Here is a 27,441-nt window from a genome sequence, read left to right as displayed (position 1 = left end):
CAAAATACTATAACGAACAGCCATATATCCTGTTACCTAGATGTTACAATTAACTTCTAAAAAAATTTGCTTCATCCCTTATTCTCTGAAGTATTTTAAAGTAAATTACAGCCATCATGATGTTTCAACCCTAAATATTACACTAGAAATCTCCATGGGGAATTATTTTCTTAAAAAACGAAGTCTTTTTATTGTGTGAAATTTCAAACATACTTTGTAGAGAGAGTGGTATAATAAATCTCCACATGTTTATCACTTAACTTCAATTATCAATCTTGTGTCAGTCTTAAAAACATCTTTTTGAATGATGGCTGAGCTGGCAGAAGAATAGGAAAAATTCTTAATGCCCAGAAATGATAGAAAGCTTGGATTGAGACAAACAAGTGAGTTCTGAGTCTAGAGTTTGTGTTGGAACAAATCCAAATTCACTGGTGGCCCATGATTTGAACTTTATTTTTTTTCTTAAATATATTTTATTGATTTTTTCACAGAGAGGAAGGAAGAGGGATAGAGAGCTAGAAACATCAATGAGAGAGAATCATCGATCAGCTGTCTCTTGCACACCCCCTCCTGGGGATATGCCCGCAACCAGTGTACATGCCCTTGACTGGAATCGAACCTGGGACCTTTCAGTCTGCAGACCGACGCTCTACCACTGAGCCAAACCGGCTTCGGCCCATGGTTTGGACTTTAAAGGGCCACAGTGAGAGGGATGGGGAAAAGCGTGGGACAGGAAGTCAAATCAGAGGCCCCTGAAAGGTGACATCTTTACTGAGTGAATGAGAAAAAAAATCCCTATAAAAAGAGGTGATGGATGTATGTGTCTGGCTTAGCTTTGGCTAAGTAATTCCATACCCAAAATAATTGAAAGCAGAGTTTTGAAGAGATATTTCTTACACCCATACTTATTGTGCCATTAGTCATACTAGCTGAAACATGGAAGCAATCCAAGTATCCATGGTTGGGTGGATGGATAAGTAAAATGTGGCATATACACAAATGGAATATTATACAGCCTTAAAAAAAAAGAAGATTCTGTCCTGTCTGGCATGGCTCAGTGGATAGAGCATCAGCAAAAGGTTGTGGGTTCAATTCCCAGTCAACGGCACATGCCGGAGTTGTGGGCTCAATCATGCAGGAAGCAGCTGATTGAAGTTTCTCTCTCATGGATGTTTCTCTCTCCCTCTCCCTTCCTCTCTCTTCCTAAAAAAAAATCAATAAAAACAAGAGCTAAATAGTACTGATATGAGAGTTGGTGTAGTGACACTTTCCAAGCCAACGTTCTGCACATGGTTTGAAATTTATGAAAGAAAGTAATAGACCTGATCAGTCCAAACCTGCCTTCAAAGTACATAAGCTTCAAGGTGAATTTTTAAAATTATTAATATATATATATATATATATATATATATATATATATATTCTTTGTTAATCCTCACCAGAGGATATTTTTTCCCATTGACTTTTTAAAAGAGAGAGTGGAAAGGAGTGGGAGAGAAACATTGATGTGAGAGAGACACATTGACTGGTTGCCTCCTGCACACACCCAGACCTGGACTAGGGAACAAGCCTGTAACCGAAGTATAAGGTAACAGGCCTTGACTGGAATTGAACCTCTGACCCTTCAGCTCATGGGCCAATGCTCTAACTACTGAGCCAAATTGGCTAGGGCAATAAAATATATTTTTGGCAAAATTAAAACTTATCAACTCCTCGCAAATATAAATATTGATTGTGTAAAACGTTAATATTTCTGTGTAATTTGTAGGACTAAAAAATAGTAAACATTTATCAATAATAGTACATAATTTGGGGCAGAGTGGTGCCCAAAATTAAAGTATATTTGAATCATACATTTTTCTGAAGGAAGGTAAAGATAAAGTTTAGATTTTTTTTTTTAGGAGTTAAACATGCCCAATAAAACGTCTGGGGTAACCACCGAAGGAATAGAAACAGGGTATTACTTACAAATTAGTAAAAGAGAATAAAGTAGAACCTTAAAAATCTAGGCTGAATGATAATTAAATAACAATACAATAGTTTCTTTTTTGTTAATGCTCACCTGAGGACATTTTTATTTTCCATTGGTGTCTAGAGAGAGTGGGAGGGAGAGAGAAACATCCATGTGAGAAAGACACACTGATTGGTTGCTTCCAGCATGCTCCCAGGACTGGGCTGGGGACTGACCTCTCCTTGACCGGAAATCAAACCCTAACCACTGGCCCACAACAACCAGAGCTAAAATAGTTTCTTAACAAAAACTGTAGTCAGTGGGAAAATCTTAAAATCCATGGTTTCTAGGCTATAGCAGTAGTGTGCCACTAGACTGAAAGAGCCCTGCTTTGGGACATTAATCTGGTTAGAAAATAACTGAGAAAACATGGAAAGTGTCATAACAAGAAGTGTTAGAGAATCTGTCATTGGCATTCTCTTCCTGGAGAGGGAACACAATCACGGAGCAATTCTAAATAAATACTTAAGTCACAAGAATTTAAAAAGTGATGTCAAAACAAAAATTTGAGTTCTATTTTTCACTGAAATGTCCAAGAGTTTGCCATCAAATTATGATGCCAATAGTATTGTGAGGAGTAATTAAGTATTTCACCATCAAGAGTTAAACAGAACTGACATGAGGGTTGGTGTGTAACACTTTCCAAGCCAAGATTCTGCACATGGTTTGAAATTGATGAGAGAAAGTAATGGGTCTGATCAGTCCAAACCTACCTTCAAAGTACAGAAACTTCAAGGTCAATTAAAATATTCTTTTAAAACCTCTGAAAACAGATTGTTGAGGGATGAAATAGCTTTGTTAAAGATACGCTATTCTGTTACCCTACTAGTTGTTCTGCTAACAAAAATTCAGGAATGAAAAAGCAACTTACTGGAAAATTTCAGCAAAACAGAAAAAAAGTATTTATATAGTAAACATCTGCTTTTTGGTGACATTACCTTTTGTAAACCACACTGATTAATTGAAACCTATTGAGGAAAGTAAAAGTATCTAAAGTTGAAAATGTTTTATTTCTGAGAAAATTGTACCTATCAAGGGCTTAGGGGGATCTAATTTGGGAACAAAGGTAACTATTTTTTTCTAAAACGTGTAAATACTTTATTAACTAATAAACCAGCTTATCTATAAGCGTCCCAACTATAAAACAAGTTGTTGTTGTTTTTACCCATCTCCAGTTTGCTATCCTAAAAAAAGGAAGTGATATGTACAATGTATTCATGATTTTTTTCCAACTTGGTGATTAATTAGAAATTGAAGTTTTCCTCATACTCTTATACTCCTTTTTCTTCCCAAACACATTCACTGACTTTTCGTTGGTGACTTTAAGTGAAAGAAATGCAAAGGCAAATATTTTGAGTTGGAAATAAAAGAGAAATTGGAGAGAACTTACAACTAATTTAACTTGATTTCTACAAACTGTGCACATTTACCATGAGACTTGGGAACATTACTTAACCTGTTAGTGCCAGTTTCCTTTTCTGAAAAAAATGGAACTAGATCACAGAACCTGCCTTAGAGTCAGTTGGGAAGATTTAATGAGCATATGTATGTAAAGCACTAAGAATATTGTCTGGCACATAGCAAGCATTTATACGTATTGATGAAATCATTAAAATAGACATTCTTTTCATAAATTACTCATAAGTTAACAATAAGACAACTAATAGTGTAATGATGCCAAACTCAAACCTGTGCAGCGTTCCTACAGAAAATGCCCAAGACTGTCTTAACGAAGCAGACATTCATGAATGCGATGGGTGTTCTTACGCCGGAATATTATGGAAGGTGAATTTAATAAAATGCACAGCTATTTCTACATGGGAGCTGCCGACACGAGTGAAAGATTGAATGTTGTTGCTACAACGTTTAAGGAAGATGAGCCAAGAGCTTCATACACACATTGTCATGCACATCTTGGGGGTTTAATGGTGTTGAGGTTTATCGGGGTATGAAAGAACTCTGCGGTGATCTCAGCACTGTCAATTCTTCCTATGACACTAATCATGCATTTCTGAAGAGCTGGCAAATTTTCAAAACGTTTGTAAGTAGAGTGAAAGCTTAACCTACAGGGAGCTCCAAGGTTGTTGAAAAGATGTTGGATGGATGGTTGTGATGGAGGAACTTCTGCAGATGACTCAAACATGGGAAGATGTATCAAGCTATTCTTTAAAAAAAAATTTTTTTTATTCATTTCAGAGAGGAAGGGAGAGGAAGAGAGAGACAGAAACATCAATGATAAGAAAGAGTCATGACCGAAACCAGTTGGCTCAGTGGATAGAGCATCAGCCTTCGGACTGAAGGGTCCCGGGTTTGGTTCCGGTCAGGGGCATGTACATTGGCTGTGGGCATACCCCCATTGGGGGGTGTGCAGGAGGCAGCTGATCGTTGACTCTCATCTATGTTTCTGGCTCTCTGTTCTCTCTCTTCCTCTCTGTAAAAAGTCAATAAAATATTTTTTTTTAAGAAGAAAAAAAAAAGAAAGAATCATGGATCAGCTGGCTCCTGCACGCTTCTCACTGGAAATAGAGCTTGCAACCTGGGCATGTGCCCTGACTGAATTAGGAATCAATTGTGACCTCCTGGTTCATAGCTCAACCACTGAGCAACGTAGGCTGGGCTCAAACTATCCTTGAAATGCACAGGAGGCTGGTGTAGTAAGGTCTTGGCTGACTTTGCTTTCCAAATTTGAATTTACCTTTTCTTTACAAATTTTAAACAATGGGCTAAGTTTGTCAAAAAAGTTATACTCAAAGGTTTCAAAGTTTTAAAAAAAAATGTATTTTAAGGGGAAAAAATGTTCATGGTAATTCAGGTAATACATTTCCCCTATGATATCAGAAAAACCATTTGTAATATACTCTTATGTCCAATACATGATAGCCATATTATTTATTTGTCTTTTCAAAAAGCAATGACAACAAAATGAAAGAAATGTCAAATGTACTATTTTGTGCAAACCTATTTGAAATGAAGAAACAAATATATGCAATAATTTTCAGTGCGCCTGCCTGCTGTGCCTACACCTGCACACCCCCCATCCTGTCCGGGGTGAACCGCACTGCCCTCCTACGGGCCACAACTGATTGGATTGAGGTGGTCACTCTGAGTCTCCCGGGGACCTTGGTTTGGGGCTGGGCTCCAACAATGAGATTCTCTCTCAGGCACTTGCGGTAAGTGACTCGGAGGGAAATGAAATTTGGCAGTGGGCAGAAGCAGAGAGTGCAGCAAACCAGGGAGGCAGGGAGAGAGCGTGGAGACCCTGAGCTTCCGGGAGCCCAGGGCAGCAGCTCCCGCAGAAAGGCCATCCTGGCTTCCGTCCAAAGGCCTACTCTACGTAAGGTCAAAAGCACATCCTTTATCAGGGCACTGCTCTACCTATGTCTGTCTCCCCTGAGGAGCTGGTATGTCCTTGAGACTCTTAAGATTCTTATGTCTTGCTATTTCACATCCCCCTATAGATGTTCACCAGGTTCCTTGGGAAATGGATTAATTAGTGTAAGAGGACAGTTAGGAAATCCGATCAGGTAAAGGTGATGTTGAGTGTGGAAGGCACTGCAGGAGAGGACTCCTATTGGATCCCCAGAGCATGGGTGACATCAGTGTCTGGGGAGAGGCCTGAGGAAGCCATAAGACAGCCCTTGGAAGTCTCCGGAGCCTGGTGTTGAGGACAGGGGTCTGATAATGTAGACTCTCATCCCCAAGCACATAGCTCATAAGCTGCAGTGCCTCAGAGACATCTGTCATCTGGCCTCGTCCACTCCTCTCCAGTAGACCATGAGCCACCTGGCTACCTGGTGTCCTGTTCCCACACATCGTGCTATTATTTTAAGAAAAAAATAAAGTTCATGGTAATTAGCCTTAGTGCTTTTGCTCAGGAGGTTTCTGCCACCTGGCATGCTTTCCTCCTCCCCACAGATGGCAATCCTCAACCTTCAGCCTGTTCTAGTCTCACTTACTCTGGGCAACCTTCATCCATGTCCGAGTTCCTAGTACTCCTGGTCCCTGCCCAGAGAGCTCTGCTTTCAGCTGTTCTCTCTCCTTCTGCCTCTACAAAGCCATGGGCTACTTTTCCCAGGCTGCAGCCCACCACTCACCTCACCCAGCCTGGGGGACTCCTGTCTCTGCCCCAGGCTGCAGCATCAGCCCAGGCCCTCAGCCCCAGCACCTGGCAGCCAACCATCCTTCAATGGGCACATTCACGTTCAGGTGTGGCAAGCCCAGGATTCTTCATAAGCTGCGGCGAGCTTCTCCTTATCCTAATGAGCTGGCTGGCAGCTCTTCTGGAGACTCTCCTCTGCCAGGGGACCACAGACTTTGTTTCCTTTGCTGCACCTCTGAGTCTGCCTGCCCTTCCCAATCCACTTCTATTTGCAGCTCAGGCCTCAGGCTTACTGCCTCCAACCCCCATCTTCAACACCGATGCCGGAGTTGGTGGCATTTTCCGTTGCTCAGACATGAACCACAAAAAAGGCAGGGACATGCCAAGCCACGCTCTCCGTTGCTGCGGTGGAACCCAACTTGCTTCCTTCAGCTCATCCGCTCTTCCTCCAGGAGGCAACCACGCTTACTCACTTGGATCTTCTTTTCTCCAGAGATAGCTGAAGCTCACAACTGATTCTACTGGAGGTAGGGATGTTTGTCACGGTGTAAGATCTTCGGGGGACATAGGCCATACAACTGCACTCCCCACAGCATGAGTGAAACAGTGGATATGTAGTAGAAATTTAGAGCAGCAGAACTTCATTTTCTTTGAACATCTGCCAACTTTTCTTCCTTCCTTCCTTCTTCCTTCCTTCCTTCCTTCCTTCCTTCCTTCCTTCCTTCCTTCCTTCCTTCCTTCTTTCCTTCCTTCCTTCCTCCCTTCCTTCCTTCTTTCTTCTATTACATAGTCTTCTTATTTCCAAGGAAATGCATGTTCACTATGGGAATTTTTCAAAATACAGGAAAAAAGAGCCTTATAAAAATTCTCCAAAATCCTGCCACCCAGATATCATTATTTTAAAATCTTAGTTATTAATATTAACAACAGCTAATATTTATTGAGCTTTTTCTAGATATAAGGCACTATTATAAGACTTTCCATGCATTATTGTACTTAATCTTCTCGACCCTATGAGACAGATACTCTTTGTAACCCCATCTGACTGATGAGGAAACTGAGCCACAGTGTAAGCAGGTGGCAGAGCTTCAACTTGAATCCAGGCAGGCGATAACCAACTCAAACACTAGGTAGTGTTAAATTTTTGATGTACATATTTATGGTCTTTTTAAAAGTTCACAAACTAACGCAGACTCCTTTTCTGTTTCTTTGTACAAATATATTTTGAAAAATGTCAAGTAACATAGTCATGCTTTAAATTATTCAAGTAGTATATTTGTGCTAGCGAAAGTAAAACGTACAGATAATTTTATTTATTTTATTTTATAATTTTTAAAAATATGTTTTATTTATTTATTTATTTATTTATTTATTTACAGAGAGGAAGGGAGAGGAATAGAGAGTTAGAAACATCAATCAACTGCCTCTTGCACACTCCCCACTGGGGGATATGTGCCTGCAACCAAGATACATGCCCTTGACCAGAATCAAACCTGGGACCCTTGAGTCTGCAGGCCAACGCTCTGTCCACCCAGCCAAACTGGTTAGGACAGTGCAGGTGATTTTAAAGAGGAAAACAAAAATCACTTGTAATCCTCCCACCCACAAGACCACTGTTCACATTTGGGAGTCTATCCCCATCCCTGGGATGAATCTAGGATTAGGAATGGAGAGTGCTACAGTTCCTAAACAGGGCAGCCTCACCAGGGGGTCTCTCCAGGGGCCAGGAAACCACATGAACACTCGGCAGCTGGGTGCACGCTAGAGGATGTGAATTCCGTGTGAAACCTGGAAGAACACTTCTGTCTGATGCGGGAGAGTATGTCCCAGACTGTAGTGCTAAATCCTGAACTGAGTCTTCATAAACACCTGGGTTGCAGTGGAAAGAGAACGGGGCCAGGGGTCAACAAAGTCGGACTCTCCACCGGAGATGCTTGAGCTGGGAAGTCACTTCTGGCCTCAGTTTCCTCATCTGTACAATGAGCTACTACAAGTCTGCGGAGCTTCATTTCTGGGTTATCTGCTGTGTTTTGGATGATTCCTGACAAGTTCCCACCCAGCTCTGGCAGAAAACACAGGAGGATTATTGGTATTATGAAAGAAGCTGGGGTCAGGGAACACCAAAGGCTTAAGGATGCCCAAAGAGGGTGTGAGCTTTATTTTCTTGAAGGGCTGGGCCAGCCAAGCCGATTAGGGGCTGGGAGCAGCTGTGGGCTGAGGGAGGCCACTGGGAGTAAGGGGATTCAAATGGTTCTTTCCCACCCTCTCCCCCGCCAGCCAGCTCTGTGTAAAAATTCCAAACTCCCAATCAAACCCCCTTCTCTTTTCTCCTTTCATTCACCTGCCCATCTTCCTCTCCTCTTCTCTCCTTTTTCTATCCAAACTCATAATTAATCGCTCAAGGCAAAAGTAATGAATGTTAATTGGCCATCTGTAGGAAGACTAATTAAAATCTACCACGCTGGGGTTTCAAACATACCTATAGCAACGGAGTGAATCGGGAATGAGGCAGGAGGGACTGAGGTAACAGCTGAAAGACTACAAAACACCATTGGGCTTAGGTGTGAGGGAACAATGCCAGAGAGGGGCCAAGATGAGAGAGAGAGAGAGAGAGAGAGAGAGAGAGAGAGAGAGAGAGAGAGAGAGAGCGCACTTTCTTGATTTACTCTTATCTCTGTAGGACCTGGTACCTTGTCACTGTAATGTTTTATGTTTAACAAACACATTACACATTTCCTTCTCACTGGACATGGCTTACGGGGTGGCTGGAGTTTGTCAACACACAATTGTTGTCCCTCAGTCAAAGGTTTGAATACACCTATTTCCCAAAAACAGCATTTCAAAATCACACCAAGACAGACAGACACGACGAAACCGGTTTGGCTCAGTGGATAGAGCGTCGGCCTGCAGACTGAAAGGTCCCAGGTTCGATTCAAGTCAAGGGCATGTACCTTGGTTGCCGGACATCCCCAGCAGGGAGTGTGCAGGAGGCAGCTGATTGATGATTCTCTCTCATCAATGTTTCTAACTCTCTATCCCTGTCTCTTCTTCTCTGCAAAAAATCAATAAAAAATAAAAAATAAAAAAAAACAGACGCACACACACATGCTGGATAAATCTCATGCACAGCTCTGCATGGGTTCATCCTTGCAAGGCGATATCCTGTCGCATGTGTACACACACATACCCCGTTATAAACTGAGAGCAACCAAGGGACACAACATGTTATTCACAATCACACACAATCACATGTGTGCATACTGCTGCATGCTTTCATGCTTTAAACACACAAACCCAGTTATTCAAATGTAAATGTGGGTGTGCACTCGCATTCACACAATAGTCTCATGGGATGTATATGTAATTGTACACCCAAACCCACCCTTCTATACACACTGTTATCTGGCAGTTTTACATCAAAGTGCTTATATGCAGGTACACACACAATTACACAAGCTCCCTCTCCAGGCATAAGCAAAGTTAGAGCGCCTGCATGACTGCTGTTAATACTAAGGTGGCAAAGAGTTATAAACACACACACACACACACACACGTACACACACACACACGTGTACACTCTGCTGGGGCCTAGGGCAGGCCCATGTGGGGTTCATATACACCCATATGTGTGCACACAGAGACCCAGCCCCTGGAGGAAACACCCCAACAATGATGGCCCCCCGCCTTCCTGAAAGGCAGGGATCAAGTCACAGATCTAAGGGTCTAGGCCTCCTCTCCTCCCTCAGAACACCCTGCTTTGAGATCATGAGCACCCATGGCCTGCCTAGAATGTCCCGTCCAACCTCCTGGCAGAAAAGATGGTGGGTCTGAGGGGGGCAGGAAAGAAGGTGTGGGGGTTGGGATGGGCTCTGATGAGGTGAGGCCGGGCAGGGGTAAGGCTGCCAGTCTGTGGGATGGGTGGCAGGGAGGGCCTCTAAACCTTCTGTGTCTGGAAAGGGTCAGTTCTATGGGTCGGGGGAGGCTTGGCCTAGGCGGACATGGCATTGTGGGACGAGCCCTGACACAGGGTTGGGTCCCTTTGGCCAGGGTCCCTGTTTTCTCTTACTCAGAGCGACAAGCCAGGGGACTTTCTGACTAGTGCCTGGGGCCTTCCTTGTTGCTGCAAAAATCTCATCATGATTAGCTTAAATTAAAGCAAACACACGCAAGAACTTCCTGACACATGGGAGATGAAAACCTGGAAAGGGCCACCAGAGACAAAGGGCACAGCTCCCACCCAAGGTTCCTTACAAGGAAGGGTTAAGCATTCCCGTGTTCCCCAGCTTTGTGCCAAAGGTCTCTGCTCCTGGAGGCTGGGGGTCTGCGGTTCTCAGGCCTCTGCAGCGGAGTCAGTGCCCATGGCACACCCTCAGGTCCTTCAGGGAAAGCATGTGGGAGAAGAGCAGGCCGGAGGAGGGCAGGTACTCAGTGCCCTCAGGGGGACCTGGGTGCCGGGGGCATCAGGGGAGTCGGGCATCAGACACAGCAGGAATTCCCGCCTGTAATAAGCAGGTTGCTAAGAATCCCCCATGTCCCAGGAGTGGGCGACATGCATGAGGCCAGGTGCTGGTCGCCACCCCTCGGGGATGCAGGTGGCCTGGCTATACTTTCCATCCCCTCCTGCCAAGGAGGAGACTAGCTGCTCCGACTGCCCAGGGCCACCTGGCTGTACATGGCCACGCCAGGCCACAGAAGTCAAGTGCAGTGGGCTAGCCCTAGAGCTGGGCAGCCCCGGGCTTCTCCTTGTGCAGGATACGAAGGAGCAGCCCCGCCTCCCAGGCGTGGACTTCCCAGAGACCCTCCAGGCCCTTGGGGATCTCCCCCCACCCGGCCAAAGCCTCAGAATTCTCGGGGAGGAACAGGCACACACACACACACACACACACACACACACACACACTCTCTCACACACACGCTCTCACACTCACACACACAACCCTGTGACAGCTTCCACATTTGGAGCTGACAGATGTGCAAGGTAACAGCTCGGCACCGCCTGTGCAGCTGAGGCCCCGCGTCGAGAGCGGGATTGTTTCCAGCAAGGCTCGGGGAGGCTGCGTGAGCACACACCCGGGTGTGTGTGAGTGTGTGCGTGTGTGTGCGAGAAGGAGAGAGTGTATGAGTGCTTGAGAGAGTGTGTGTGGCTTCTCCCGCCATCTCTCTCCCTCCATCAAAAGATGTCTCACTAGATTTGCTAATCTTCCTGTCTGTTCTGTGTTTCTGCCCATGTTTTCTCTGTGTTTCTTCAATTTCCTCTCACTGTCCTGCTCACCCTGTCAGCCTCACTCTCCTGCTTGTTTGTGTCGTGGCCTGGATGCTCCAGAGAGGACAGGAGACTTGGCTGCTCTCAACTCCTTCACTTTGCCCCGAGGCCTCTTCCCAGTCCCACCCAGGCAAGGACAGACTCTCAGAGAAAGCCCATTTTGTCCCAAAGGTGCTGCTGGCCATTAGGGAATCTGGGGCTCTCTTAGGGCCCAGAGAGCAGCTCCCCGGCCTTGGTCACTGTCTTCAGGCCTGGCCTTTTTCTCTTAAGGGGATGCTCATCAATTAGCAATTTAAAGGCCAATAGGGCAGGGCTCTCCTGGTGCCCTCTCCATATTCCTAACCCTCACCACAGACCGAGCCCAGCCATGGCCCTGTGCTGACCAAGTCTGGCCTCACAGTGGTCCTGGCCCTGGCCATATATGGATCTTTAATTCTGATCTCAGACTAAACTCAACCCCTAACCCTGCCTCTGTCCCCTGAACTTCGCTTACCTGCGGGACTGCTTCCTTTGATCACTGCCAATACTACATGCGTTCAAAAGGCTCATTTTAAAAATTAACTAATTATTTCCACAGCTCACTTCCTAATGCTCCAGTGCAAAGTGGGGACACACCTAGATCCACTGAATTGGCATCTGGGTGAAGAAAGAGCAATGGGATAGTAAAATTTTTGTTTGGAAACTCCCCAGGTGATTCTGACACCCGTCAGTCCCACCCACTTCCACATGTGGGGTTTCCTTTAGGGATTCCAAGAGGGGTTTGAACCCCAACATTGGGATGCCTAGGCTGGGTGGGCACCCATACAGCTGGAGCTGGCCTGCACAGGCCTAACTCCTAGGCTCTAGGGATCACATCCAAACTCTTCAAATGTTTCACTCTACACCTGGCAATGGGCATTCACTCCTTCACTCGCTCATTCATTCATTCATTCATTCATCAAACACTCAACAGTGCCTCAGCGGGGAAGGTCTGGGTAAGATCTGTGGGATATACACAGCCTCTTGAGCCTGAGCCTGGAATTGCTGGAGCTTAAAAGGGCAGGGCCAGGCAGGAAATACCTCCGCAGCAGCGGACAAAACCTGAACCAGAGTAGGGCCAGACAGACTCCTTCAGCTCCAAGAGAAGGCACCAGCTGTGAGGAGTGGGCCTCTCTCTTCCCTTGCTGTGGGGAGGGGCATGGGCCTGTGGACTAAGAAACCACCAGAGAGCTTCCAGGTTAGTCAGCTAAGGAAACTTTCTGAGACTCTGGGGTCAACTGGGTGTGTGTTTGGGCGGGGGGGGGGGGGGGGGGTACTCAGGGGAAAGAGGGTTAGGCCTGAGAGGTGGAGCCCCCAAATTTAAAAAGGAACTTCAGCTGGCCATTGTTGCTCAGTGGTTGGCATCAACCTATGAACCAGGAGGCCATGGTTTGATTCCCGGTCAGGGCACTCGTCCGGGTTGTAGGTTCGATTCCCAGTAGGGAGCATGCAGGAGGCAATTGATGCTTCTCTCTCAACATTGAGGTTTCTATCTCTCTCTCCCTCTCTGAAATCAATAAGAATATATTTAAAAAAAAGAAAGAAAGAAAGAAAGAAAGAAAGAAAAGAAAAAGAAAGAAAAGAAAATAGCCCTAGCCAGTTTGGCTCAGTGGATAGAGCATCAGCCTGGGGACAGAAGGATTCTGGGTTTAATTCTGGTCAAGGGCACATGCCTGGGTTGCAGATTCAATCCCCAGTAGGGGTAGGGGGAGTACAGGAGGAAGCTGATCAATGATTCTCTCTCAACATTGATCTCTCTCTCTCCCTTCCTCTCTGAAATAAATTAAAATAGTACTAAAAAATGAAAAATAAATAAAAAATGAACTTCCTTCTCCCTCCTTTCCTCCAACCCCTCCCTGAAAAGAGAAGCCCAGGGCTCTCCTTTTCACACTAACGGATGGCGGGGCTGAGGGGAGTATAGGAGGAGGATAGGTGAAATGGGAGACAAAGAGCAAAGTAGGGGAGTCTTTGTTGCTGGGAAGCAACAATAATTCTGGGGCAGGATGGGGAGGTGAGCTCTACTTCAAAAGTTAAAGACAGCATCCAGGCGTGGCCCTGCCTCCCAGCACTGCAGGTGGAAGACCTCAGGATTGGGGTGGGGAGCAAGGACAGCTCACTCCATCCTCTCCTCAGCCACCCTTTAACCCTTCCCCGGCTGGCCCAAGGCCCAGAGTGATTCCTGTTAACTTCCCTGCAAACTACCTAGTGGTCTGGTCCATTCCCTTCCGCCCCCACACCCCAGATCACTGAGAGAGGCCTCGGGGACGGGAGAGGTGTCCCCACTCTGGCAACCACCCTGTCACCACCTGGGACCCCAAAGGTGGGGGAGCACACTGGGCAGTCCTGGGCATGTTGCACAGGGGCGTGCCCATGTGCAGTGTGATGGAATCACTGCAGACACATGTCAGCCTAGGAGGCCACGCTCTGTAGAGAGAGGCTGTGGTTCATGTGAGGGAGACCAGAAGGCAATTTCCTGGAGCCTAGCTCCTCCAAGTGCGACATGGAGAGATGCTAGGATGGAGCAGGACATGGAACTGTGGTTCTGAGGTGGGAGTCGGGGAAGCAGCAGCTGGGTACCTCCAGGCTGGGCTAACAATGGGCTCAAGCACCAGCCTGCACTGTTTTTTAGGGACAAAGGACAGGAATTGGGAGGGGGTGGGGCGCATCTGACCAGCCTGGTCCCAGCTGTCCACCCCGTGGACAGAGGTGCTGGAGGTCCCTGGAATATTACCCCTCACAGGCCAGCTGCTAGCCCCTAGCTCAGGGGTATTAAAGCACAAAACCAAAAACCTGCCCCACTCATTCATGCCAAAGACAAAGAGGAAACCTTGTTTGTCTTTTGGCTAAGCTGAGGGCCCCGCTCAACCTAGCAGCTGGGCTCCGGGCATGTGCAGGCATGTATTGTGTGTGTGCTTGCATGTGCCCCTGTGTGTATTCTGGGAACACAGACAGTTAACCCTCTGATCGGTGGCTGCTTGTGGCCCGGGGGCCGGTAAGAAAATCTCCCTGCCCTGGGGATGGAGGCCCTGGGAGGCTGAGTCCAGGCCAAGGAGTGAGGCCTGGAAATCCCCGGGGCCAGAGCCAGTGGGTCTGCCAGGCGAAGCGATCCTGGCCTTTCTGCTTCTCCAGCTCCAGGAGGGACCCCGAGAGCCCAGAACCCCATAGGGCATGAAGACAGAGAGGCAGGTCTAGGGTCATTTCCAAGGCTCTTAAACGCCTGGGCTCCTAGAGGACAAGAGTGAAGCGTGAGAGGTTCTCGCCACCTTGTGGGCACATGTGGTACTGCTAAGCCCTGAACAACCAGGCTGGTGGGGAGAGGGGGGAAAAACTGCTAGAACATCCACTAGACCAGTGCTCGGCAAACTCATTAGTCAACAGAGCCAAGTATCAACAGTACACAATTGAAATTTCTTTTGAGAGCCAAATTTTTTAAACTTGAACTTCTTCTAACGCCACTTCTTCAAAACAGACTCGCCCAGGCCGTGGTATTTTGCGGAGGAGCCACACTATAGGGGCCAAAGAGCCACATGTGGCTCGCAAGCTGCAGTTGCCGACCATGGCACTAGGGGTTGGGCTAGCGCTGACTATCCTCACACTTCCATGGGCACAAGGGGTTTGGTCGGGAAATCCACCCAGTACCCACCCAGGCTGGCTCAGCCCCACCTGCAGAGGCAAAGCTAGAGTCCTCAGAGGCAGTTGGACCATGTTTGAAACAACTTGAAGGAAGGTTTGCAGGAAGAATGTTAGCAGCTGGGTTCCGGGCATGTGCAGGCATGTATTGTGTGTGTGCTTGCATGTGCCTGTGTGTATTCTGGGAACACAGACAGTTAACCCTCTGATCGGTGGCTGCTCGTGGCCTGGGGGCTGCTCATCTGTTCTAAGGAAAGCCCAGGAAGGGGAGGGGCCCTGTCTGAGACCCCACAGCATCTCCACCACAGAGGGAAGGTAGACAGAGGGTTGTTGACTTCAAGGTTCATGCATTTCCCACAGGTCCAGTGAGTCCAAGACAAGGTGTCCAGCCTGAACCCCGGACCTACTGAGGCCCAGAACAGGAGCGGCCCAGTGAGAGTTTTTGCCTCAGTTTAGCCGGTGGGAGGGCATCTGGGACACGAGGAAGAGATGAAGCTGCAAGTGGGGCTCTGGGCTGGTCTGGGTCTTGATGTTAAAGGGCAATGAATAACAGTAGCATCTATGGGACAAATACTATGCTTAACATTACAAGCACTGGGGTATTTAATACCATGGCCCTTTAAGAAAAGCACCTGACAATCAGAGAAAATACTTGCCCTGGGTTACAGCTGGTAAGTGGCAGAGCAGGAATGTTGTGTATAGCGATTTTGACTCCAGTGAGTAAAAAGGCTCTGCTGAGTGAAAAAAAGAGCATGATTTGCTTGTTCCCTCCTAGGAAACCCAACAGGGCACAGCCAGCTCCAGCCCTGGGCCTCCCTCCAGCCAGAGGAACTGCCTTTTCTCCTGGAGGCCTGGCCTCAGTGCGCCCTCTGCTGTGCACAGGAGGAACAGAGAGAGTTCCCTCCTGCTGGGTCAGACCCAGGGCAGAGTCCTGGAGATGGCTAGCAGGGACCATGCTCCCCTCCCAAATACAGGCCAGGAAGCGGCTGGCTGACCACTGCTGCAGGGCCTCCAGCTTGTCCACATCTCACCTGCAGAAGGGTTGGCTTGGTCCTATCCTTGGTTTCTCAAGGCTTACCTCTCTTGGAATCTTGCCCACCTTCCCCTAAGCCTTGCAGGCGTCTTCAAACTACGGCCCGAGGGCCACATGCGGCCCGCAGAGGAGTCTGATCCGGCCCTCTGGTTTTTTGGGCAGTGAGCGCAGCCGAGGTGTTACAGTAGAAATTAGTAGTTCATATAGTCCGGCCCTCCAGCTCTCTGAGGGACCGTGATCTGGCTCCCACTTTAAAAAGTTTGAGGACCCTGCCTTAGGGCATGTTGATCCTAGGCCCATTCCCAGACCAGGACCACGGACCAGGTGGGTATAACCAGGAGGGCCCACAACAGGCCCCTGAGGAGGTGGGATACATTCAGAGCATTGCCATGTGGGTAAGGGGAAGACTTGGAATCCAAGAGCCAGGGAAAGGCCCTTCCCTAAAGGCTGGATCCTCATGAATCACACAGGGGTGAGGAAAGGTTAGTCAAGACTGGGGTCCCTATGGGCAACAAAGCATGAAGGAACAAGTATTTGGGAGTGCCCATCTTGGCCAGCTTTGTTTGAACCTGGGCTTGCCACTGGGTGGGACTCAGTGAGAAGAGGCGCACAGCCCACAACTCCTGTGGAAATAAGGCAGCACCCCAGGATTGGGCTAACTGCCTCAGGAATACCGCTGGGCCCGGCGAACCAGGGGGTTTGTCACGGGCCCTGAATCAGAGGCTTGACTGTACTCCAGACACTAACAACGGACAATTCACACTTTGTGGGTTTTTTATTTATTTCACTTAAACAAGCAAAACTGCTTATATTTAATTATACAAAGATATTTCTAACATAATTAGCATGGAAAATAAAAAAAAACTTAGGATAGTATAAATTAAAACGTAACAAAAAGGTATGTAAATATTCAGTTCAAAGGTACAGCATTTCAAGAATGTCTTTCCCATAATTTTCTTTCAAAAGCCCCATGATTTGGAAAAATTTTGGCATTATAATGAAAGAGTATCAAATTACGCAACAAAAAGCCCTGCTTTTATGAAATGCACGCAAGTTATAGAAGCACACTTGACTGAACACTTTATTTGTATCTGCCTTTGACTTGTACAAAAACTCTCAGCCCGCCACCCCCGATCTGGGGAACAGACAGAGGTTCTAGAGGGAAGAAGGTAGAAGAATGAGGCGTTGAAGTTCAATAGAAGGTCTTGTTACCCTGAGTAAAGGGAATCCAGGTAGGCTGGCACTCCGCTGTCCTCCCTCCCCGCAGGCCATCTGTCAATCTAATCTACTGGGCCCTCCTTTCCCCATGGACGGGCCATGGAAGGAGACCCAATCCCTTCTCTTCAGTGTTTCAGCTTCTTGTCCTACCTTGCCATCCTTAGAATTCTATTCCCGGAGAGTTCTCACCAATGCCCATTCACTTCTCTCACCTAACTCCCATAAGCCCCCCCTCCCCCGAACTCAGGGCGCTCAACTGAGCGCCCCCCCACCCCCGTGACCTCACAGCGGGCTGGGTCTGAGAGCAGGACAGTAGGCCTGAGTGCTTATCAGTGTAAAGCAGAGCTGGTGGTGCCATTGTGGCAAGATGTGAGGAGGCGCAGGGCTTCTGGGTGTGCCTGAAAGAGGGGGGAAGGGAGCCCCAGGAAGCCAAGGGTATGGGCTTATTTATCATAGAAGTCAACGTGGGCTCCAGACGTGAATGTATCTTTTTGAATCACATCTAGCAGTTTCTGGGCGGACATCCTACAATCCACCAGCTCCCCCTTTGTCTTCAGATCCTGCAGCCTTTTCCGCAACTCTGGGTCCAGAGAGTTCTCCCGGGCCGACTGCTGCATGTCTGTGTCCAGGGGCCCTGGGGGACAAAGAGCAGAAGATGAGGGGGGCTCTGCTGTGGGTGTGAAGTGGGGTGGGGTCAAGCTGGCCAGAGACAACACTTTATGTTAGCTACCATGTGTGGTCAGAGTCACCAAAGGTTCCACTTTGTCACTATTGAGCTCAAATCCCAATGCCCGCTGAACACGGTCCTGCTAGACCAGTGGTCGGCAAACCGCAGCTCGCATATGGCTCGCGAGTCGCAGTTCGCCGCTCTGTTGACGGATGAGTTTGCCGACCACTGGGATAGGGGCTTAATCACAAGGAACTACAACAGCCTGTAATTATTGGAATCGAGAGTCTAGGTCAGTGGTCGGCAAACTCATCCGTCAACAGAGCGGCAAACCGAAGTTTTCGAGCCGCAGTTTGCCGACCACTGGTCTAGACCACCCTGTGCACAACCAAACGTATTACCTCCTGTCCAACCAGCACCTCTTCCGAAAGTGACGTCAGTGAACTCTTACAGGCACTTCCCGTTTCTCACATCAGAACCAGAGCACCCCCAGAATCTGGAGTTAATGGCCTCAGGGGTGGAGTGTAAAGCAATCTCGTGGCTGGAAAAGCCAGCCTCCTGATCCCTGAATGTCTTTCAACTACCGTGTTTCCCCGAAAATAAGACATCCTCCGAAAATAAGACCTAGCGTATGGAAAGATAAGACATCCCCTGAAAATAAGATCTAGCGCAACTTTTGGGAGAAAAAATTAATATAAGACACTGTCTTATTTTCGGGGAAACGGTACCTGTGCGTTCCCGGTATGTGGGGACTTGCTCTTTGCCCAACAGTGCCCGTCCCTCTCGCCCCCACTGTGGACACCTCTTACAACCTTCTTTCAGAGACTGAAATGATACCACGACCTTCATTCCGGCCCTGGCAGCCTTGCCAAAAAAAGTTCAACTTCCTCCTAATTCCCAGAGTCCACTGGGATCTAACCCAGTCACATGTCATTCTGAAGTCTGCTCCACTCCTGGCTGTGGTTTTTATGTGCTCACAGTTGACTGAGTAAGTCCTAGGCTGAGCTCAGAGTGGGGGCTGAGCTGAATGCTGGCTGGAAGAGTAACTGAGTATGTGTTAGGGAGGACTGGGTCCTGGAGGGCATGAGGAAGCAGAAATGGCACTGATCGTGAATTTGGAGGTGAAGTTTGATCCTGGCTCTGAACTTTGGCCAGATCATTCTACCTCTTTGCCTGAAGGGCGCCAAGAGGAATAGGCTATTGGATCTCTAAGTTGCTCAGACATTAAACAATAGCTGTCACCACCTTCTAATTGCAGCAACCTCAAGCCTCGCTTTTAAGAAAGGCATCATGGGAGAGTCGTGAGAAACCAAACATCACAAGGTCCCCTGCACTTTAACTTCTGTGAAGGCCCTATCTTATTTACCGCAGAATTTCCCCACCCCCAACCAGTGTTCCAGCGCAGTTCAGGCTGATAAGCCGAGCATTCAACAATGTCTGTGTGCTCTTCATTCAACTGACATTTCCTGCAGACTGACTCAGTGGGGTGCTTTGTTATTCCCTGCCTTCAAGGCTTTCCTATCAAGATAGAGAAGTAGACAAATGAGGTTGATATCTAACAATCAGAAGTGCTAACAATTGGATGGCACTTCACAATGAGGGATTTTCACAAAAATTACCTGATTCAGTCCTCCTAACTGCCCGGAGAGACAAGTAAAATCTTGAGTTTTACATGAGGAAATGGGGTACAGGCTAGAATTCAAGCCCTGACTCTCAAACTAATAGCTCCGACTTTCTGGTCCCACTCTCCAGCTCAGGCAGCTCCCTACTCTCTCTCCCAACCCTCTAACTACGGCTCCCTGCTCCTGCCAGGTCTAACCTCACTGGGTCCTTTATTTCCCTTAAGGCAGTGTTTCCCAAACTTTTGACATATGTGTACCCCTTCTATAATTTTCGTAACGCTGAGTACCCCTCGTACTCATGAGAACGTAGAATTAGGCGCAGCTAAGCTCGGTGCAGTGCATATCCCCACCAAACTCCAGTGCAATACCCCTACCAAACTCTTCCCGTACCCCTGGGGGTACCCATACCACACTTTGGGGAACACTGCCTTAAGGAATGATGGCTCATGATTCAGGGAATACTATATTTGGAGGGACCAGACTAGGCCCCTTGCGTAGCCCCCAGAGGCAAACCAGCTGGTTCTGGGGGACAGGGATGGCAGTAACTTCCCACCTACCTGGAGCATAGCTCAGCACCCTCACACCAGGCTCCTCCGCGGCCAGGACCTTGAACATCATCTCCCGGGCGGCCTTCCCGGCGCAGTACAGCGCCCAGCCCTTGAAGGGCTGCAGGGCGCAGAGAGAAGAGACGTTCACCACAGTCCTGCTGAGGCCAGGGCTGTCTGGGAAGGCCCTCAGGACGCTGGAAGTCAGGCAGAGCATCGACGTTAAGTTCAGAGCCCAGTAGCTGTTGATCTCGGCAGCATCAGCCAGGGAGGCGAAGCCTTGGGACACATCCCCGAGCGTGCCTGAAAAACCAGACCTTCACAATCACCCAGTGCGAGCGGACTCTCTCCCCTCCCAGCCCTCTCCAAACTCCTCCGGACACTCCTTTCCCCTCCAGACCTATCGGAGTCGCCGCCCTAGAGCTCCCGAAGGCGTCTCTCCCTTGGCAGCTCTGCAGACACACACACACCGGGGGCGCCCACTCACCCCAAGCTGCAGAGGGAGAAGGTCTGGGGCCTGGGGGAGAGCTCTGGGGCCAGTTGCAGGAGCGGGAAATTGCCTTCCACGGGGAGACCCCATGCCCGGCCTCCGGCTTCCGCCAGGGGGCGCTGAGCAGGACGATCGGGAAAGTTCCACTTGGGCTCCGGGGAAACCTGGCCTTTAGCCGGGAGGGCGGAGGGCGGAAGGCGAAAGGTGGGAGGGGGGCATGGAAGGAGCACAGCTAGGGCTTTGGGGCGCCTTTCCTGACTCCCGGCGCCGGGGTCGGGGAGAGGGAGAGGGAACGGGGCGCCGGGCATTCCCAGCGCCCGCACGGGGAGGGGGGGGAAAGGCGGGGGGTCGGTGCCCCGCCGTGGGCGTCCTACCCGCGTTGTTGATCAGCAGCACCCGCTGCAGGCCCTCGGGCCGGGGCAGCCCGCGCACCGCGTCCACCAGGCGCTGCAGGCCGGCCGCGGCGCCCAGGTCGGCGGCCACCCGCACCACGCGCGGCCCGGGCCGCCCGGCGCCCAGCTCGGCCTCCAGCCGCCGCAGCGCCTCGTCGTTGCGGGCGCTCAGCACGAGCACGGAGCCCGGGGAGAGCAGCGGCGCCAGGAGCAGGGCCAGCACCCGGCCGAAGCCGCGGGAGGCCCCGGTCACCACGCACACCGCGCGCCCCAGGCCGCCCTGGGAGCCGCAGGCGCCCTCCATGGTCCGACTCCGCCGCCGGCGCGCAGGAACCGGGGCCCGGGGCGGATCGGCCGAGCAGGGGGCGACGGAGACCCCGCCCGACGGGGCGGGACCGAGGCCCGCGGGCGCCTGAAAGGGAGGACCAGCTCCCGGGGAGTCCAAGTGGGCGGCTCCAGGAAAAGGCTGAAGTTCAGCCTCCCACGGGAAATCCCAGCCCGGTGCTGAGCTGGCCCTGCTGCCCCTTCAGCTCCCCGCCGGCACGCACTCTCCTCCCAAGTCCAGACCCAACTTCCTCGTGACCAGGCCAGCTTGCACCGCGGCTAGCACCCTCTTTTTGCAAAAGCGCCTGCACTGTGGCTAGCACCCTCTTTTAGCAAAAGCCCTAAATGGCCTAAACCGGTTTGGCTCAGTGGATAGAGCATCGGCCTGCGGACTGAAAGGTCCCGGGTTCAACTCCGGTCAGGGGCATGCATCTTGGTTGCAGGCACAGGCAGCTGGTCGATGATTCTCTCTCGTCCATGTTTCTAACTCTCTATCCCTCTCCCTTCTCTGTAAAAAAATTATATATATATATTTAAGGTCACTTAAAAAAAGCCCTAAATGCAGCCCATGCCACATGCCAAGTTAAGGTTTGGGGTGTCTCCTGGGCTTGGGGAACTCACTGCCCTGTGGGTTACAGGAGGTACCTTCGGAAGATCCACAGTCGCTCCTCCAAGGGATGTAAAAACCTCTCCTTCCTTATCAGGCCCTAAGCAAGTTGGTGCCAGTGTTAGATTTCTTACTCCTCCGTTTCCTAAAGGCCTGTGTTCCCGGGATATTCTGTACCCACGCATGCTGCACTCTTCCGAATGGGCAATTGAGTAGCAATTGGAGTTACTCCCGGCTTTAAGTTTATAGAGATGGTCACCCAAGTCCTATCCAGGCCTGTGGTTCAGGAAACTCATATTTTGATGTTGTACTTTTTGTCCATCTGTAATCCTTCTTTAAAAAAATATATATATATATATTTTGCAGAAACCGGTTTGGCTCAGTGATAGAGCGTCGGTCTGTAGACTGAAAGGTCCCGGGTTCGATTCTGGTCTAGGGCATGTACATTGGTTGCGGGCACATTCCAGGTAGGAGGTGTGCAAGAGGCAGCTGGTCGATGTTTCTCTCTCATCGATGTTTCTAACTATCTCTCTCTCTTCCTCTCTGTAAAAAATCAATAAAATATTTTTTAAAAAAGAACATCTTTCTGCAATTTTACTCATTTTAGTCTCTTCCAGTAGAATTCCCACAAATAGTTCATTTGATCTCCTGGATCTACTGCTAAGTCTTTTATATTTTTATGTGCTATCATATTAATCATTTATCCTTTTCAGATGAATTGAAAGTATTTCTGAGCAGTCTTTTTATATCACTGTAGCTTTTTTTTTTATTTTTTTAGTTTGATATCACTGTAGCTTCCATCTGCAGTCATTGCCTCCATAGATTCACCTTTTTGAATAAAGGGCTGCAGATGCCCACCACGTGTAGGGATGGAGAATATGCTCCAGTCAAGTTTTATAAGGAAGAAAACCCTACAATTATTTAAAACAGCAACCATGCTGACCCAGATATACAATAACAAGAAATGTAGACTATGAATAAAAGGAGAACATGTCAGAGAAAAATTAGATATCCTACACCTGTTCATTTCTTTCTAACCAAATTTCAAAACAACAGACTTCACTTAAAAAATATTTCTACTTCTACTTTCGAGTCCAGGAGAAAATTTAAACAGAACACCTAATAAAAAGTGTTGTTCTAAATTGCTAACTATTTTTTAGTGGTAGAAGATGAAGGATTTTTGGCATTTGTTGAAGAAACAAATATTGCTTTCATAAAATGTGTACAGTTTTTTTTACGATCCTTTTGGAGTTCATAAGCGTGATGATTGGGTGTTCACGCGGCTGTGTGAGGTGTGCCGCCCATTAACCTTGTTACGCCTTTGGCACATGACCCATCTGACGTGAAAAAAAAAAAATGTGTACAGTTTTTAGCATTAAGATCTGCTGTATATAAAAAGGTTAATGATATTACTTTTTAAAAAAATATATTTTTATTGATTTCATAGAGAAAGGGGAGAGGGAGACAGAAAGATAGAAACATCAATGATGAGAGAGAATCAATGAGGATTGAGCCTGTAACCAGGGCACCTACTCTGGGAATCAAACCTGTGACCTCTTGGTTTACAGGTCAACACTCAACCATTTAACCAATGCTGGCTGGGCTAATGATATCATTAAATGTGCTATTTCTGCATCCTGTACATCAGACCCTGCATATGCAGAAACAACCAGCGCCTTAAAAAATATTAATAAGATAGCTCCATGGATTGCTGACAATAAACAGAGTAGATCTTTTCCAGCCCAAAACTATGTGATACACAAGATACTTTGGAATTGCTTTATGTAATTACACAAGACATCTTAACAGGATAAAGTATCAGTTGTTACCCATTAAGAAGGCCATTTAACCAAAGAAAGCCTTGATATTTTATTTTTCAATAGCAATAGGGCAAGACTTTCTAACAACTCAGAATAGTTCGAAGATAAATTAGTTTATTTGTTGGAAACTTCTGAAGAAGTAATCAACTCAGTTGTCTTGTGAGGGCAGTATTTCTTTCACTATGTGAAACCTGCTCTTGGAATGGGAATTTTCAAATAAGAGCAGGGGGAAGGCTAGAATGAATCGTGTGGTAACCAACTGGCATTGGAGACATCAATATGAACTCATATTTATCTTAATACAGATATAGAAGGATAAATAGACAAATAATTGTAGATATATGTATACATATATTCCTGAGCTCTGCCCTCTGAGAGGATCAAGAAACAAAGGCACGCCCTAGCCTGTTTGGCTCAGTGGATAGTGTCAGCCTGTGGCCTGAAGGGTCCCGGGTTTGATTCTGGTAGGGACACATGCCCGGATTATGGGCTCAATCCCCAGTATGGGGCTTGCAGAAGGCAGCCGAACAGTGATTCTCTCTCATCATTGATGTTTCTCTCTCTCTCTCTCTCTCTCTCTCTCTCTCTCTCTCTCTCTCTCTCCCTCCCTCCCTCTCCCTCCCTCCCTCCCTCATTATTCCTCTCTGAAATCAATAAAATAAATAAATAGATAGATAAATAAATAAATAAATAAAATAGCTAGATAAATACACAAATAAATCAGTAGCCATAAGCACACCCAGTACCCAGATCTTGGTTTCTAATACCAAGAAAAAGAACCAGGGTTTCTTGGAGAAATGGCTAATTCTAGAACCAGTACAGGAAATACCCTGAAGCATCTTGTAGTGCCAGAAGGTTTTAAGAAAAGGCTTAAAAAAACAAAAGCACCCACAATGATAGGGGTATGTCAAAGAGAGACATGGGAGACAAGGGAAAGCACTCACCATGGAGGAAAGGAACGGGGAGGAAGGGAATAGAAGAGAGAGAGAGAGAGGAAGAAAGAATTTTTCTCTCCACAAACAGAGAATACCTATTCTTTTCCTATCCAAAGAACATCTATAAAAATCCATCATGTACAGAAAGATCTCTATAAATCCACTAAATTCTGTTAATACAAAGTAACAAAATGAAAAAAATAGCAATAAGATGATTTTTTTCCAAAAATTCACTTGAACTCTGACTGGTGTTGCTTAATGATTACAGTGTTGGCCTGTGCACTGAAGGGTTGCATTCTAAGATAGAGAGTTAGAAAATCGATGAGAGAGAGTCATCAATTAGCTGCCTCTTGCAGGTTTGATCCCCAGCCCTGGTTGGGGCACAATGTGGGAGGCAACCAGTCGATGTGTCTCTCACATCAATGTTTCTCTCTCTGTCTTTCCTCCTCCCTTTCCCTCTCTTTAAAAATTAATAGAAAAAAAGGATCCTTGAGTGATGACTAACAAAATAAAATACATTTTATTTTTACAATTGAGCTATCAGCTGTTAAAGTGTGGATACTTTTTTGGAGGTCAACGTTTATGTATAATAGAAAGCAAGAAAAGAAATAAGTGAATCGATGATTTGCCTTGTTGGCAAAAAAAATTAGAAATCAACTCAGACAAAACAAAACAACAAAAAATAAGCTTTTGGCTCAGCTCATAGCACTGAAAGAGAAAGATGAAAAATCAGGTCCAAAATGGTTAGGAACTCTAGGTAGCTCTGAGGTTGGTGATTCAGCTAACAGAAAGCAGAGATTCATATATTAGATGAATCTGCTACTAAATGAATCAGCTCCTGGATGAATCAGCTACAGCTGTGTTCAGTCTTATAATTTTGGTTAAAATGTAGTTGCCATGGAGTGAGCATAAAATTAGCTTAGGTCGGGTTTCATGTCTATTTTTTAATCTAGAAAAGTTCAGTTCATCTTCATTGATGGCTTCACCAAAGGGTATCCAATAAGGAAAGGTTAGTTCCCCAAGAATAGTTGTGTCATCAGCAGGAAGGGCCATTGATGTGGGGTAACAAAAACAATAAAATGTCCATTACATATTTTTAAATTCTTGCTAGAATGTTTACCGTAGCATTTATTATAATACCAAGCAGTTATGGGTGTGTGTGTGTGTGTGTGTGTGTGTGTGTGTTTTACATCTTGACACCTGGACAAATGAATATGACCTTATTTGGCAAAAGGATCTTTGTAGATATAAATGTAATTAAATGAGTGATCTCACTGAAACTGGTTTGGCTCAGTGGATAGAGCGTCAGCCTATGGACTGAAAGGTCCCGGGTTGGATTCCGATCAAGGGCATGTACCTTGGTTGTGGGCACATCCCCAGTTGGGGGTGTGTAAGAGGCAGCTGATTGATGATTCTCTCTTATCGATGTTTCTAACTCTCTATCCCTCTCTCTTCCTCTTTGTGAAAAATCAATAAAATATACTTAAAAAAAAAAAAAGAGTGATCTTGAGATCAGCCTGGATTATCCTCATGTGCCCTAAATCTGATAACCTTACAATGGACAGAAGAGAAGACACAGACAGAAAAAGCCCTGGCCGTATGAAGTCAGACATTAGAGTAATGCAGCCACAAGCCAAGGACTGCCTGGGGCCGCCAGCAGCTGGAAGAGGCAGGAAGGACGCTCTCCTGAAGCCTTTGAAGGGAGGGAAGCCCTGCTCACACCCTGACCTCAGATTCTTGCCCACCAGCACTGCGAGAGAATGAATGTCTGTTGTCTGAAGTCACCCAGGTTGTGGTAATTTGTTATAGCTGCCCTAGGAAACGAATATGTATACACAAATAACAGTAATCTCTGTGCAGAAGATAGATGGGTAGAGAAAATATGTTTTCCCCAAATTCCCATATTCTCTCACAATATGGTATATTGTTTTAAAATGTGTGTATAAAGAAGGCTAGCAAATTTAATGGCAGCAAAAAATGTTAAGCAATATATATATATGTGCCTATATTCTCAAGGGCAATTCGGCTCCACTGAAATATGGTAGCAACCATACTTGGGTAAAAACTGCTGTTTGAATTTTGACCCTGCTATTCTGGCTTCGGCACTTGCTTACTTGCTTAAATAATAGGATAGTTGCCTCAGTTTCCAGATTGAGACCTGGAGGCGAAGGTAATTTTCCTGTGCCTGTGGACCAGGACCACAGGAGTTGGAATGCACCAAGTGTTGTGGGCGTGTCTCTGATTCCCACGGACTCAATAGCTTCAGGAGTGGAAACTGTAGATAACCTTTAGAGATTAACTTCGGAGCTCTGCTTCTGTACTATCTGCTTTCGCAAGATAGGGCCACATTGCAATGTCCTGCAGGATGTGGCTGGGAACGACCCTGCAGGCTGTTCCCAGCCTTTAGAATTTAGAACAAAGGAAAATTCTTGTGATTTAGACCTTTAAAAGGACTGCCTACACCTGCAAAGGGCGGGCGCGGTCCTGTGGACTCCACCTGTATGTGGTGCTCTCGCAGCCGTCCTGGCCAGTTCAATAAATCCTTGCCTGCTTTTTTTTTTTTTTTTTTTTTTAAATCAATTAGCAGCCTCCGGTGGTCTTATTTTTGACTCCAGGGTTCCACCCCACAACATCCACGTCCAGGTTGGCTGAGTGGACTGGCTGGAGGGTTCCCAGCACTCAGCATCCTGGATCCCCACTCTATTACCATCTTTCAAGTGCTGGGAGCACAAGTGGAAAAATAATGAGTAAAACCCAACAGAGACAC

The 27,441-nt window shown here is 47.2% G+C and overlaps 1 protein-coding gene and 1 non-coding gene across 2 annotated transcripts; one reads left to right on the top strand and one right to left on the bottom strand.

The window, feature by feature from the left end:
* Positions 1–17,130: 17,130 nt before the first annotated feature.
* SPR (sepiapterin reductase) lies at positions 17,131–21,363 on the bottom strand. Its single transcript, XM_036435709.2, has 3 exons — positions 20,971–21,363; positions 20,119–20,409; positions 17,131–17,906 (listed from the first exon to the last, which is right to left on the bottom strand). Exons 1-3 carry the CDS (start codon positions 21,290–21,292, stop codon positions 17,716–17,718), a joined length of 804 nt encoding a protein of 267 aa, XP_036291602.1. The 5' UTR covers positions 21,293–21,363; the 3' UTR covers positions 17,131–17,715.
* Positions 21,364–23,158: 1,795 nt separating this feature from the next.
* LOC118717872 lies at positions 23,159–23,262 on the top strand. The gene has a single exon (XR_004987632.1). It is a non-coding gene; the product is annotated as a small nucleolar RNA U13 (small nucleolar RNA).
* Positions 23,263–27,441: the final 4,179 nt, after the last annotated feature.

The sequence above is a fragment of the Pipistrellus kuhlii genome, unplaced genomic scaffold, assembly GCF_014108245.1.
Source record: "Pipistrellus kuhlii isolate mPipKuh1 unplaced genomic scaffold, mPipKuh1.p scaffold_m20_p_13, whole genome shotgun sequence".
In the NCBI taxonomy this organism is placed as follows: Eukaryota; Metazoa; Chordata; class Mammalia; order Chiroptera; family Vespertilionidae; genus Pipistrellus; species Pipistrellus kuhlii.
Note: the sequence above shows the minus strand (reverse complement) of the source record. Positions and strands in the feature narration are given on the sequence as shown.